Source organism: Phyllobates terribilis, unplaced genomic scaffold (genome assembly GCF_046119375.1).
Source record: "Phyllobates terribilis strain yellow unplaced genomic scaffold, ASM4611937v1 Scaffold_5__5_contigs__length_657084704, whole genome shotgun sequence".
Classification (NCBI taxonomy): Eukaryota; Metazoa; Chordata; class Amphibia; order Anura; family Dendrobatidae; genus Phyllobates; species Phyllobates terribilis.
The window spans coordinates 630,972,069-630,985,918 of record NW_027362765.1 but is presented as its reverse complement, the minus strand read 5'-3'; the positions used below and the strand labels follow the sequence as shown (position 1 = coordinate 630,985,918).

The 13,850-nt window shown below is 47.6% G+C and overlaps 1 protein-coding gene across 1 annotated transcript; it reads left to right on the top strand.

Moving 5' to 3' along the window:
• Positions 1-891: 891 nt before the first annotated feature.
• On the top strand, positions 892-13,168 carry POLD4 (DNA polymerase delta 4, accessory subunit). Its single transcript, XM_073686148.1, has 4 exons — positions 892-1,148; positions 10,899-10,976; positions 11,074-11,185; positions 12,083-13,168. The coding sequence occupies exons 1-4, from the start codon at positions 1,004-1,006 to the stop codon at positions 12,105-12,107; spliced, it is 360 nt and encodes a 119-aa protein (XP_073542249.1). The 5' UTR covers positions 892-1,003; the 3' UTR covers positions 12,108-13,168.
• Positions 13,169-13,850: the final 682 nt, after the last annotated feature.

Here is a 13,850-nt window from a genome sequence, read left to right as displayed (position 1 = left end):
ACACCACAGGAAGGGTCAGGGAACCTAAGGCCAAGGGTGTCCCAAAAGAAGGCCCGAGGGAGCTGGACCTAGGTGAATCCCTGGTGGGGACGGCTGAAGAAAGGACAGAGGGAGAGCTCAGGGCCACGCTCCGGACTTGTTTGGGGGTTGGCCGGATCCAGGACCTGGTGGACGCAGCACGGCTCGGGTGGTCACTTGGAGCTAGAGTGACCAGGAACATCAGCAGTGAGTAAAACCCTTAACTGCACAACCCGACTCTGTCTTCATTGCCGGCTGCACCGCACCACCACAACCCCCATCCTCTGCGCCTGTCCCCTCTGAGGCTATACCCCTCCCGTTGGGGGTTATCCCACCAAGCTGCACATCCACCATCAGCCTCAGCGGACCCTGCTGCAGCGGCGGCCACAGTGACCGCATTACAACGGGTGGCGTAGTCGACACAAAAAGAACTCTAATAACATCAGTAAGGACTGCCACATAACACATAGCTTGACGCCCTGGGCACGGGACCGGGTCACAGCCGCTCGGAGACTACAACACCCCATCTGATCCGGTGCCGGGTATTCCCCTCAAAAAGGAATATGTCCCAGGGGGCGCGTCAATTACAAAGTACTCGTTACAAGTATAGCGATTACAAATATTACGGTACTCATTCATCACTAGTGACGATCAATAACACAACATGCAAGATTTTCCTTGTACAAGAGTATTTTCTAATGGCGCTCACATGATCTGAGTGTCACAACCTGAGAGTGCGAGTCCCAAGCTGTCATTTTTCTGAGTCCTGCAGAGCATCTACAATTCCACTTTTACTATTGCATATTGATCTGCGTCCCCACCGTTTGTCCACTAGATGTCGCAGTTTGCGTGCGTACAATGCAGACAGGAGGGACTAGTGACTAGTGACGTGCTGCTGCAGGCGGGGAGAGATGCAAAACAAGGAAGAAGTCAGTGGTATCTCGTTACCTGGGACAAGTCTGAGCAGTTCCCAGGACAGCAGATCATGGAGACAAAGCACCAGCTGACAGACTACCTGTCTGTGACCAAGAGTGGAAGCAAGAGGGTCAAAAAGCAAAAAGAGAGAGATGATGGGGAGAGTACAGTCAAGAGGAAGGCAAAGTCAGCAAGCAGGGGGCAGGACACCAAGGGTAACTATCACTGCGTGACTGTGTGAGAGCTGTCAGCCACTAAGAGCAGCCATTCACTGGCGAGCTGTCAGCCACTAAAAGCAGCCAATTACTGGTGAGCTGTCAGGCATTGGTGAGCTGTCAGCTATGGGAGTCAGCCACTAAGAGCAGCCAATCACTGGTGAGCTGTCAGCCATGGGGGTCAGCTACTAAGAGCAGCCCATCAATGGTGAGCTGTCAGCCACTAAAAGCAGCCAATTACTGGTGAGCTGTCAGCCATGGGGGTCAGCCACTAAGAGCAGCCATTCACTGGTGAGCTGTCAGCCATGGGGGTCAGCCACTAAGAGCAGCCCATCAATGGTGAGCTGTCAGCCACTAAAAGCAGCCAATTACTGGTGAGCTGTCAGCCATGGGGGTCAGCCACTAAGAGCAGCCATTCACTGGTGAGCTGTCAGCCATGGGGGTCAGCCACTAAGAGCAGCCATTCACTGGTGAGCTGTCAGCCATGGGGGTCAGCCACTAAGAGCAGCCATTCACTGGTGAGATGTCAGCCATGGGGGTCAGCCACTAAGAGCAGCCATTCACTGGCGAGCTGTCAGCCACTAAAAGCAGCCAATTACTGGTGAGCTGTCAGGCATTGGTGAGCTGTCAGCTATGGGAGTCAGCCACTAAGAGCAGCCAATCACTGGTGAGCTGTCAGCCATGGGGGTCAGCTACTAAGAGCAGCCCATCAATGGTGAGCTGTCAGCCACTAAAAGCAGCCAATTACTGGTGAGCTGTCAGCCATGGGGGTCAGCCACTAAGAGCAGCCATTCACTGGTGAGCTGTCAGCCATGGGGGTCAGCCACTAAGAGCAGCCATTCACTGGTGAGCTGTCAGCCATGGGGGTCAGCCACTAAGAGCAGCCATTCACTGGTGAGATGTCAGCCATGGGGGTCAGCCACTAAGAGCAGCCATTCACTGGCGAGCTGTCAGCCATGGGGGTCAGCCACTAAGAGCAGCCATTCACTGGCGAGCTGTCAGCCACTAAAAGCAGCCAATTACTGGTGAGCTGTCAGGCATTGGTGAGCTGTCAGCTATGGGAGTCAGCCACTAAGAGCAGCCAATCACTGGTGAGCTGTCAGCCATGGGGGTCAGCTACTAAGAGCAGCCCATCAATGGTGAGCTGTCAGCCACTAAAAGCAGCCAATTACTGGTGAGCTGTCAGCCATGGGGGTCAGCCACTAAGAGCAGCCATTCACTGGTGAGCTGTCAGCCATGGGGGTCAGCCACTAAGAGCAGCCCATCAATGGTGAGCTGTCAGCCACTAAAAGCAGCCAATTACTGGTGAGCTGTCAGCCATGGGGGTCAGCCACTAAGAGCAGCCATTCACTGGTGAGCTGTCAGCCATGGGGGTCAGCCACTAAGAGCAGCCATTCACTGGTGAGCTGTCAGCCATGGGGGTCAGCCACTAAGAGCAGCCATTCACTGGTGAGATGTCAGCCATGGGGGTCAGCCACTAAGAGCAGCCATTCACTGGCGAGCTGTCAGCCATGGGGGTCAGCCACTAAGAGCAGCCATTCACTGGCGAGCTGTCAGCCACTAAAAGCAGCCAATTACTGGTGAGCTGTCAGGCATTGGTGAGCTGTCAGCTATGGGAGTCAGCCACTAAGAGCAGCCAATCACTGGTGAGCTGTCAGCCATGGGGGTCAGCTACTAAGAGCAGCCCATCAATGGTGAGCTGTCAGCCACTAAAAGCAGCCAATTACTGGTGAGCTGTCAGCCATGGGGGTCAGCCACTAAGAGCAGCCATTCACTGGTGAGCTGTCAGCCATGGGGGTCAGCCACTAAGAGCAGCCATTCACTGGTGAGCTGTCAGCCATGGGGGTCAGCCACTAAGAGCAGCCATTCACTGGTGAGATGTCAGCCATGGGGGTCAGCCACTAAGAGCAGCCATTCACTGGCGAGCTGTCAGCCATGGGGGTCAGCCACTAAGAGCAGCCATTCACTGGCGAGCTGTCAGCCACTAAAAGCAGCCAATTACTGGTGAGCTGTCAGGCATTGGTGAGCTGTCAGCTATGGGAGTCAGCCACTAAGAGCAGCCAATCACTGGTGAGCTGTCAGCCATGGGGGTCAGCTACTAAGAGCAGCCCATCAATGGTGAGCTGTCAGCCACTAAAAGCAGCCAATTACTGGTGAGCTGTCAGCCATGGGGGTCAGCCACTAAGAGCAGCCATTCACTGGTGAGCTGTCAGCCATGGGGGTCAGCCACTAAGAGCAGCCATTCACTGGTGAGCTGTCAGCCATGGGGGTCAGCCACTAAGAGCAGCCATTCACTGGTGAGATGTCAGCCATGGGGGTCAGCCACTAAGAGCAGCCATTCACTGGCGAGCTGTCAGCCATGGGGGTCAGCCACTAAGAGCAGCCATTCACTGGCGAGCTGTCAGCCACTAAAAGCAGCCAATTACTGGTGAGCTGTCAGGCATTGGTGAGCTGTCAGCTATGGGAGTCAGCCACTAAGAGCAGCCAATCACTGGTGAGCTGTCAGCCATGGGGGTCAGCTACTAAGAGCAGCCCATCAATGGTGAGCTGTCAGCCACTAAAAGCAGCCAATTACTGGTGAGCTGTCAGCCATGGGGGTCAGCCACTAAGAGCAGCCATTCACTGGTGAGCTGTCAGCCATGGGGGTCAGCCACTAAGAGCAGCCATTCACTGGTGAGCTGTCAGCCACTAAGAGCAGCCATTCACTGGTGAGCTGTCAGCCATGGGGGTCAGCCACTAAGAGCAGCCATTCACTGGCGAGCTGTCAGCCACTAAAAGCAGCCAATTACTGGTGAGCTGTCAGGCATTGGTGAGCTGTCAGCTATGGGAGTCAGCCACTAAGAGCAGCCAATCACTGGTGAGCTGTCAGCCATGGGGGTCAGCTACTAAGAGCAGCCCATCAATGGTGAGCTGTCAGCCACTAAAAGCAGCCAATTACTGGTGAGCTGTCAGCCATGGGGGTCAGCCACTAAGAGCAGCCATTCACTGGTGAGCTGTCAGCCATGGGGGTCAGCCACTAAGAGCAGCCATTCACTGGTGAGCTGTCAGCCATGGGGGTCAGCCACTAAGAGCAGCCATTCACTGGTGAGATGTCAGCCATGGGGGTCAGCCACTAAGAGCAGCCATTCACTGGCGAGCTGTCAGCCACTAAAAGCAGCCAATTACTGGTGAGCTGTCAGGCATTGGTGAGCTGTCAGCTATGGGAGTCAGCCACTAAGAGCAGCCAATCACTGGTGAGCTGTCAGCCATGGGGGTCAGCTACTAAGAGCAGCCCATCAATGGTGAGCTGTCAGCCACTAAAAGCAGCCAATTACTGGTGAGCTGTCAGCCATGGGGGTCAGCCACTAAGAGCAGCCATTCACTGGTGAGCTGTCAGCCATGGGGGTCAGCCACTAAGAGCAGCCATTCACTGGTGAGATGTCAGCCATGGGGGTCAGCCACTAAGAGCAGCCATTCACTGGTGAGATGTCAGCCATGGGGGTCAGCCACTAAGAGCAGCCATTCACTGGTGAGATGTCAGCCTTGGGGGTCAGCCACTAAGAGCAGCCATTCACTGGTGAGCTGTCAGCCACTAAGAGCAGCCATTCACTGGTGAGCTGTCAGCCATGGGGGTCAGCCACTAAGAGCAGCCATTCACTGGCGAGCTGTCAGCCACTAAAAGCAGCCAATTACTGGTGAGCTGTCAGGCATTGGTGAGCTGTCAGCTATGGGAGTCAGCCACTAAGAGCAGCCAATCACTGGTGAGCTGTCAGCCATGGGGGTCAGCTACTAAGAGCAGCCCATCAATGGTGAGCTGTCAGCCACTAAAAGCAGCCAATTACTGGTGAGCTGTCAGCCATGGGGGTCAGCCACTAAGAGCAGCCATTCACTGGTGAGCTGTCAGCCATGGGGGTCAGCCACTAAGAGCAGCCATTCACTGGTGAGCTGTCAGCCATGGGGGTCAGCCACTAAGAGCAGCCATTCACTGGTGAGATGTCAGCCATGGGGGTCAGCCACTAAGAGCAGCCATTCACTGGTGAGCTGTCAGCCACTAAGAGCAGCCATTCACTGGTGAGCTGTCAGCCACTAAGAGCAGCCATTCACTGGTGAGATGTCAGCCATGGGGGTCAGCCACTAAGAGCAGCCATTCACTGGTGAGCTGTCAGCCACTAAGAGCAGCCATTCACTGGTGAGATGTCAGCCATGGGGGTCAGCCACTAAGAGCAGCCATTCACTGGTGAGCTGTCAGCTATGGGAGTCAGCCACTAAGAGCTGCCAATCACTGGTGAGCTGTCAGCCATGGGGGTCAGCCACTAAGAGCAGCCCATCAATGGTGAGCTATCAGCCACTAAAAGCAGCCAATTACTGGTGAGCTGTCAGCCATGGGAGTCAGCTACTAAGAACAGCCAATCACTGGTGCGCTGTAAGCCATAGGGGTCAGCTACTAAGAGCAGCTAATCATTGGTGAGCTGTCAGCCACTAAGAGCAGCCAATCGGTGAGCTGTCAGCCACTAAGAGCAGCCAATCGTTGGTGAGCTGTCAGCCACTAAGAGCAACCAATCATTGGTGAGCTGTCAGTCATGGGGGTTAGCCCCGAAGGGCAGCAAATCATTGGTGAGCTGAGCTGTCAGTAATGGGGGTCAGCAACTAAGAGCAGCCAATCATTCGTGAGCTGTCAGCCATGGGGGTCAGCCACTAAGAGAAGCCATTCACTGCTGAGCTGTCCGGTATTGGTGAGCTGTCAGCCATGGGGGTCAGCCACTAAGGGAAGCCAATCACTAGTGAGCTGTCAGGCATTGTGGAGCTGTCAGTCACGGGGGTCAGCCACTAAGAGCAGCCAATCATTGGTTATCTATCAGTCATGGGAGTCAGCCACTAAGGTCAACCAATCAATCACTGGTCCATTAAGGACAGCAATCACGGGTGAGCTGTCAGTCATGGGGGTCAGCCACTAAGGGAAGCCAATCATTGGTGAGCTGTCAGCCACAATGGGCAGCCAAACATTGGTGAGCTGTCAGTCATGAAGGTTAGCCACTAAGGTCAGCCAATCATTGGTGAGCTGTCAGTCATGGGGGTCAGCCCCTAAGGGCAGCCAATCACTGTTGAGCTGTCAGTCATGGGGGTTAGCCCCGAAGGGCAGCGAATCATTGGTGAGCTGAGCTGTCAGTAATGGGGGTCAGCAACTAAGAGCAGCCAATCATTCGTGAGCTATCAGCCATGGGGGTCAGCCACTAAGAGAAGCCATTCACTGCTGAGCTGTCAGGCATTGGTGAGCTGTCAGCCATGGGGGTCAGCCACTAAGGGAAGCCAATCACTAGTGAGCTGTCAGGCATTGTGGAGCTGTCAGCCATGGGGGTCAGCCACTAAGAGCAGCCAATCATTGGTTATCAGTCATGGGGGTCAGCCACTAAGGGCAGCCAATCAATCACTGGTCCATTAAGGGCAGCCAATCACGGGTGAGCTGTCAGTCATGGGGGTCAGCCACTAAGGGAAGCCAATCATTGGTGAGCTGTCAGCCACAATGGACAGCCAAACATTGGTGAGCTGTCAGTCATGGAGGTCAGCCAATTATTGGTGAGCTGTCAGTCATGGGGGTCAGCCCCTAAGGGCAGCCAATCACTGATGAGCTGTCAGTCATGGGGGCCAGCCACTAGGAGCAGCCAATCATTGCTGAGCTGTCATTCATGTGAGTCAATCACTAAAAGCAGAGGCGGCTGCCAATCACTAGGGAACTTTCATTTTCTTAAAAGCTGTCAGTCATTAACGTGATGTCTATCGCTAGGGAAGTGAAAATGCTGAAGTCGGTTTCTTATTCAGCAGTTGCTTATGAGCAAAAAAAATGTTTTTGTTTTTTACGAGTTCATTAATGAGCAAAAATTATCGTAATAATATAATACAATGCAGTGCAGGGCCCAGAGGTGAATACTCTAAATCAGCTACAAATAATTTACAACTGGCACAAAAATATTAATCACTGTAGGCATCGAAGGGTGTTAGTAAAAGGTAAAATTACTTTGGACCTCTGATCTCATGCTGCAGCCACACAGAGAGGGTTGTCCCACATCAGAATCGGGTCACTCCAGGCTGGCCCATATGTGTCCTGGCTATTAAAGTTGGCATTGAAATGAGCAGACATCCACCTTTTACTGATTGAGAAAAGTAAGAGGTGTTTTCAAAGGGAGAAAAGACTTTAGGCCACTGATCTAGGGATGCCCCACATCAAATTCAGTTTTTACAAGGCTGGCCCAAACGTGTCCTGGACATTAAAGCTGGAATCAAAATGGGCACAATAAGTAGCCAGCATATTTAAAGGGTTCAATAATTTTGGGCCGCTAATCTTACACTGCAAACACTCAAAATGTGACGTCCCAAATCCAATGTTTCAGGGCATTAAAGTTCACATCAAAAGGAGCAGGCACCACTTTTCATGGATTTGAATAAGTAACTGTTGTTTTAAAGGGTTAAATGACTTTGGGCCACTGATCTCACACCAACATTACATACATAGTGATGCCCCGCATCAAATTCAGGTTACTCCAGGCTGGCCTAAATGGGTTCTAGGCATCAGAATTGGCATAAAAGTAGGCAAATAGACAATTATCACAGATTTGAATAAGGACGTGGTGTTTTTAAGGACTTTAGCCCACTGATCTCACAATGTCAACAAACAGATCAGGATGCCCTGTATCAAAATCAATAAACTTCAGGCTGACTGAAATGACATGCCCAAACATATTCTAGTCATAAAAGCTGGCATCAAAGTGGGCAAGTGAAGATGGAACACTTGTGACAAATTAAGAAGGGGATTAATTCAAAGATATACAGATTTGCTAAGTAAGAACGTCCAAATAAGGAATAATTAATTATAGGCTTAAGAATTGGGAAATGGTGGTAGGTCACATAAAGGGTGGTAGGTCACATAAATGGTGGTGGGTCCTATAAAGAGTGGTAGGTCCCATAATGGGTGGTAGGTCACATATTGTAAATGGTTGTAGGTCACAAAGGGTAGTAGGTCACATATTGTACAGTGGGTACGGAAAGTATTCAGACCCTTTGCTCAGACACTCATATTTAAGTCACATGCTGTCCATTTCCTTGTGATCCTCCTTGAGATGGTTCTACTCCTTCATTGGAGTCCAGCTGTGTTTAATTAAACTGATAGGACTTAATTTGGAAAGGCACACACCTGTCTATATAAGACATCATAGCTCACAGTGCGTGTCAGACCAAATGAGAATCATGAGCTCAAAGGAACTGCCCAAGGAGCTCAGAGACAGAATTGTGGCAAGGCACATATCTGGCCAAGGTTACAAAAAATTTCTTCATTACTCAAGCTTCCTAAGAGCACAGTGGCCTCCATAATCCTTAATTGGAAGAAGTTTGGGACCACCAGAAGTGTTCCTACACCTGGCCGTCCAGCCAAACTGAGCAATCGTGGGAGAAGAGCCTCGGTGAGAGAGGTAAAGAAGAACCCCTAAATCACTGTGGCTGAGTTTCAGAGATGCAGTAGGTAGATGGGAGAAAGTTCCACAAAGTCAACTATCACTGTAGCCCTCCATCAGTTGGGCCTTTATGGCAGAGTGGCCCGACGGAAGCCTCTCCTCAGTGCAAGACATAGGAAAGCCCGCATGGAGTTTGCTCAAAAACACATGAGGGACTCCCAGACTATGAGAAATAAGATTTTCTGGTCTGATGAGACGAAGATGGAACTTTTTGGTGATAATTCCAAGCGGTATGTGTGGAGAAAACCAGGGACAGCTCATCGCCTGCCCAATACAATCCCAACAGTGAAACATGGTGGTGGCAGCATCATGCTATAGGGGTGTTTTTCAGCTGCAGGGACAGGACGACTGGTTGCAATTGAAGGAAACATTAATGCGGCCAAGTACAGAGATATCCTGGATGAAAACCTCTTCCAGAGTGTTCTGGACCTCAGACTTGGCCGAAGGTTCACCTTCCAACAAGACAATGACCCTAAGCACACAGCTAAAATAACAAAGGAGTAGCTTCAGAACAACTCTGTGACCATTCTTGACTGGCCCAGCCAGAGACCTGACCTAAACCCAATTGAGCATCTCTGGAGAGACCTGAAAATGGCTGTCCACCAACGTTCACCATCCAACCTGACGGAGCTGGAGAGGATCATCAAGGAAGAATGGCAGAGGATCCCCAAATCCAGGTGTGAAAAACTTGTTGCATCATTCCCAAGAAGACTCATGGCTGTACTAGCTCAAAAGGGTGCTTCTATTCAATACTGAGCAAAGGGTCTGAATACTTATGACCATGTGATATTTCAGTTTTTCTTTTTTAATAAATTTGCAAAAATGTCTACATTTCTGTTTTTTCAGTCAAGATGGGGCGCAGAGTGTACTTTAATGAGAAAAAATGAACTTTTTAGAATTTACCAAATGGCTGCAATGAAACAAAGTGTGAAAAATTTAAAGGGGTCTGAATATTTTCCGTACCCACTGTAAATGATGGTAGGTCACATAAAGGTTGGTAGGTCACATACTGTAAATGGTGGTAGGTCACATAAAGGTGGTAGGTCACATAAAAGGCGGTACGTCACATACTGTATATGGTGGTAGGTCACATAAAAGGTGGTAGGTCACATACAGTAAATGGTGGTTGGTCCCATAAAGGGTGGTAGGTCACATATTGTAAATGGTTGTAGGTTACAAAGAGTGGAAGGTCACATACTGTAAATAGTGGTAGCTGAAATAAAACATGGCAGGTCACATACTGTAAATGATGGTAGGTCACATAAAAAGTAGTAAGTCATATAAATGGTGGTAGGTCACGTAAATGGTAGGTCACATACTGTAGACGGTGGTGGGTCACATGAAGGTTGGTAGGTCACATAACTGGTGATATGTCTGATACTGTATATGGGGGATGGTCACATAAACGGTGTTAGGCCCCATAAACGGTGGTAGGTGACATACTGTAGATGGTTGTAGATCACATGAAGGGTGATAGGTCACATAAATGGTGCTAGGTCAGATACTGTATGTGGAGAATGGTCACTGAAAGGGTGGTAGGTCACATAAATGGCCCAAAGTAATTTAACCCTTTAAATTCACTGGTGTATTCAAATCAGTAAAAAAAAGTCAATCTGCTCACATAGACTCCAGCTCTTATGGTCAGAACCTGTTTTGGTCAACCTGGAGTGTACTGAATTTGATCAAGGGCATCACAGTCTGTGTGTTAGCAGTGTGATATTGGTGGGCCAAAATCATTGAACCCTTTAAAAATACCAATTACTAATTTAAATCTGTGAAAACTGGCTGTCTACTTTAGTGACCAGAGTTCATTTGGGCCAGTTTGGAGTGAACTAATTGTGATGCAGGACATTCCCTTCTGTGTGTTTGCAATTTTAGATAAATGGCCCAAAGTCATTTAATCAAGAACATCATCGGTTGCTTATTTTTGCTCATTAGTGGATTTGTAAAAGAAAAGTGCTAATTAAGAAACTTCAGACATAAATAAGGAACTGGAAGAATAAGAAACCAACTCACATCACGATGAGGAGCTGGGACTTATTGAGCATCCGTCAGTCACTCGAGAACAGTCCATGATTGTCTTAGCGACGTTATTAACTGTCATTCACTGGTGACAGCTATTGGACAACTGTCTCATTGAGGAGCTGCCTGTTTAAAACCTGCATTCTTTGATAAGCCTGTTTTTCTCTAAGTCTAAATGTTATATCACTCTTGAGTCAGTGATCCTATGGCCTAAAAAGTAATAATAACCGCTGTGTCTCCATTGCAGTGGCTGTGGTTCCGGATTTATCACCCTTAGATAAGCTTATCCAGTTTGATCTGGACTGGCGATTTGGACCCTGTACAGGTAGAATATAAGGGTGTGTATTGTTGTCTATTGTATTCATTGTGTCTCTCTTATATTCATAATGTTTTTGTACTTCTTGGGGTTTTTTTGGCTTCAGGCATCACGCGTTTGGAGCGGTGGCAGAGAGCAGATGAGTTGGGATTGGCACCTCCAAAGAACATAAAAGACATCCTGGTGGCCCATCACACTGATCCTCAGTACCAGTTCAAGTGAGTCGGTCATGACTTTGATTATAGTGTATTACTGTAGGAAAGCACCCAGAAATGTAATTACGGGAGGGGTCCATGAGCTGCTCCGATCCAACACATTCTAGTTCCTCTTTTACCAGTTTAGCTGCCAACCAAAAACTGTCCTCCTACACGTGGACGCTGTGGATTCAAAGCTTGGACTGCAAAAATATACTGTAGAATTGGTGCATTTGTGGTATAGCACATGGTGGAAACTATTATTTCACAGCCAAATAAAATAATTTTAGGGTTCCAATGTCATATTTGTGTTGTCTCTAAAAACTGTATTGCATGTAATTATTTGTTTCTATAAATCATCCAATCTTTTGTGGCCCCCTCTCCCTCTCCAGGATAGAATATAAACTGGGTTGCCACCCTATGAAAACATAAATACATGTCCCCTACTTAAAAAAAAAAAGAAGCCACTCCAATAAAGATTACTCACCTCTCAATGTTCCTCGCTGTCATCTAGTCTGGACTCTTGGTCCGGCTCCTGTGAAATATGGCTTCCTCTTCATCTTGCAACATTAGGTTATTCAGTTGTACCAGATTGGCCCTTACTTGTGTGATTGCCTCTGTGACTGCTTCTGGTCCACACGTCTTGGTAGTCATTGTTTACCTAAGAGGATGGGAAATAGACCAAAGACCGATGCCCTAAGGATCTCTAGTTGTTGCAAAGTGGATCCGTGGATCCAAGCCATAGGTGCTTCAATGGCTTTATGTTTCCAGCTCTGTTGGAGGATTCTTCTTCAGCATTACTCCACCTCCTAGCTCAACAGGGCATCTCTTCTTTCATTGTCTAAACTGCAATGTATGTAACAATATTCTGTTAATGTTACAGATAATATTTTCTCTTTGACCCTTTCTGTGTCCTTTCAGCCTGTGGAATTCATACGCCATCTGAGACGACTTGATAGACGCCTGCTTGAAATTACGTGACTGCGTGAATGACCTGTATTGCACCAGTATTTAAGGTTTAATAATGGATCGATGTTCCAGGATACCGTCTAGACATATTGACCATTCCTAGGTCTGCTGGTAATAATGAAGACTGGAGTACATATATAAATTGTAAACCACCAATGTTTGCTTTAGTTTCATGGCTGAACCTTTAACATCACATTACTATTAATCAAAGGTGATTTCTGGTTGTGATCCTATTCTAGGCGGTCCGCTTACCTGCTGTACACTCACACTGGGGGTGCAGGAATCTTTTTATATGTTTTGTTCTTCATTTGCTTATAGCTCCTGCCTTTGGAAGTGAGCATATCTGTAAGCAGTGGCTGTAGAGATGAGTGCCATTATATGCCTCCATGCCACTTTCTTTGTAAGAACACTTTAAGAACAAGTAATATTCCTTTTTATGAGCGCTATATCAACAGTTTTCATAGAAATGAATAGAGAGTTGCCGTGCCATCTTACCTCTCCATTCCCGCTGCATTCACTTGGTATCCCAATGTTAAGATGAATGCGATCTCATAGGAAAAGTTATGTCCTAAATATTGCAGATGGGAGCAATCCCTTGAAAGGTGTTGTCCAGACATATGATAATGATGACCCAAACTGCATTGCCTGTGTGAACGCTACCTAATGTCTAACGCCTACCATACCGAGTAAATCCATACTGTATACAATGGTTGAGAACATCACCACCAGCCACCTATAATCTAGACATATGTGGTAGTATAACGTTTTGTAGATGTTGAATATACTCTGATATCTGGGACAATGTCTGTGTTCAGCTGGCTTACGAAAGGCATTTCAATTAACGTGTAAAATCATAGGGTATTGTACACACAATCCTTCTACTTGTGATAGCAAATTGCGTTCTCACCACAGAATGAAGGCGGTCACGTCGAGATCCGGTCACTTGTTTGCATTGGAAGACAGAAGAAAACATGTTCTGCTTTTATTTTAAATTCATGTAAAGCATTTTATATTTCATATAAAGGTTATTTAAGCACATTTTGTCTTATTTATTTTGCTCATTTATATAGTGCCATTAATGCTACAGCACTTTGCAGACATTGTCATCGCTGGCCCCACGGGAGCTCACAATCTAAACTCCCTATTAGTATGCCCACGAAAAAACTATTCTAACAGTGGAACAGGTCCAGGTTCTTGACAAAGGTCTTAACTTTGGACCCAGACAAACCTTAGACCTTTTCCAAATGACACATGATGTAAATAGGTTTTCTCAGCTACTAACGGTTAAAAAAAACATTTTTTCACAAATGGCATAAAGGAAACAACTGTCTTCCACAGATGATTTTTCTTTTCATGAAAATGCTTTTTCAAATCGTTAATTTTCAGAACAAAATGCACCATTAACATTACATCAACTACAACTAGAAAATGAGGACTTTCCTACAATTACCGATGGTGATGACAGTGTTCAATAAACCCGCCATACTATCCTTTGGAATCCTGAGATTTATTCCAAACATTAGTAGAAAATTCTTTAAGAATGCTGCCCGATGACATTTTGGATACTCGACAATTATGCAATTAATTAGCTCAATATAAAGCTCTAGAATTAAAGAATAATAATATTATTCATCAATCTGACAAAGCTGGTTGTGTGGTTGTTATGGATGCTCACATTTCGCTCAAACAGGCATTTTGTAATTTGGACAGCAATACTACA

Excerpts from the sequence above, each read along its gene's own strand:
- POLD4 (XM_073686148.1), top strand. The coding sequence starts at position 1,004 with ATGGAGACAAAGCACCAGCTGACAGACTACCTGTCTGTGACCAAGAGT. Across the intron at positions 10,977-11,073 it reads GCGATTTGGACCCTGTACAG|GCATCACGCGTTTGGAGCGG; the intron begins GTAGAATATAAG and ends TTTTGGCTTCAG. Across the intron at positions 11,186-12,082 it reads GATCCTCAGTACCAGTTCAA|CCTGTGGAATTCATACGCCA; the intron begins GTGAGTCGGTCA and ends GTGTCCTTTCAG.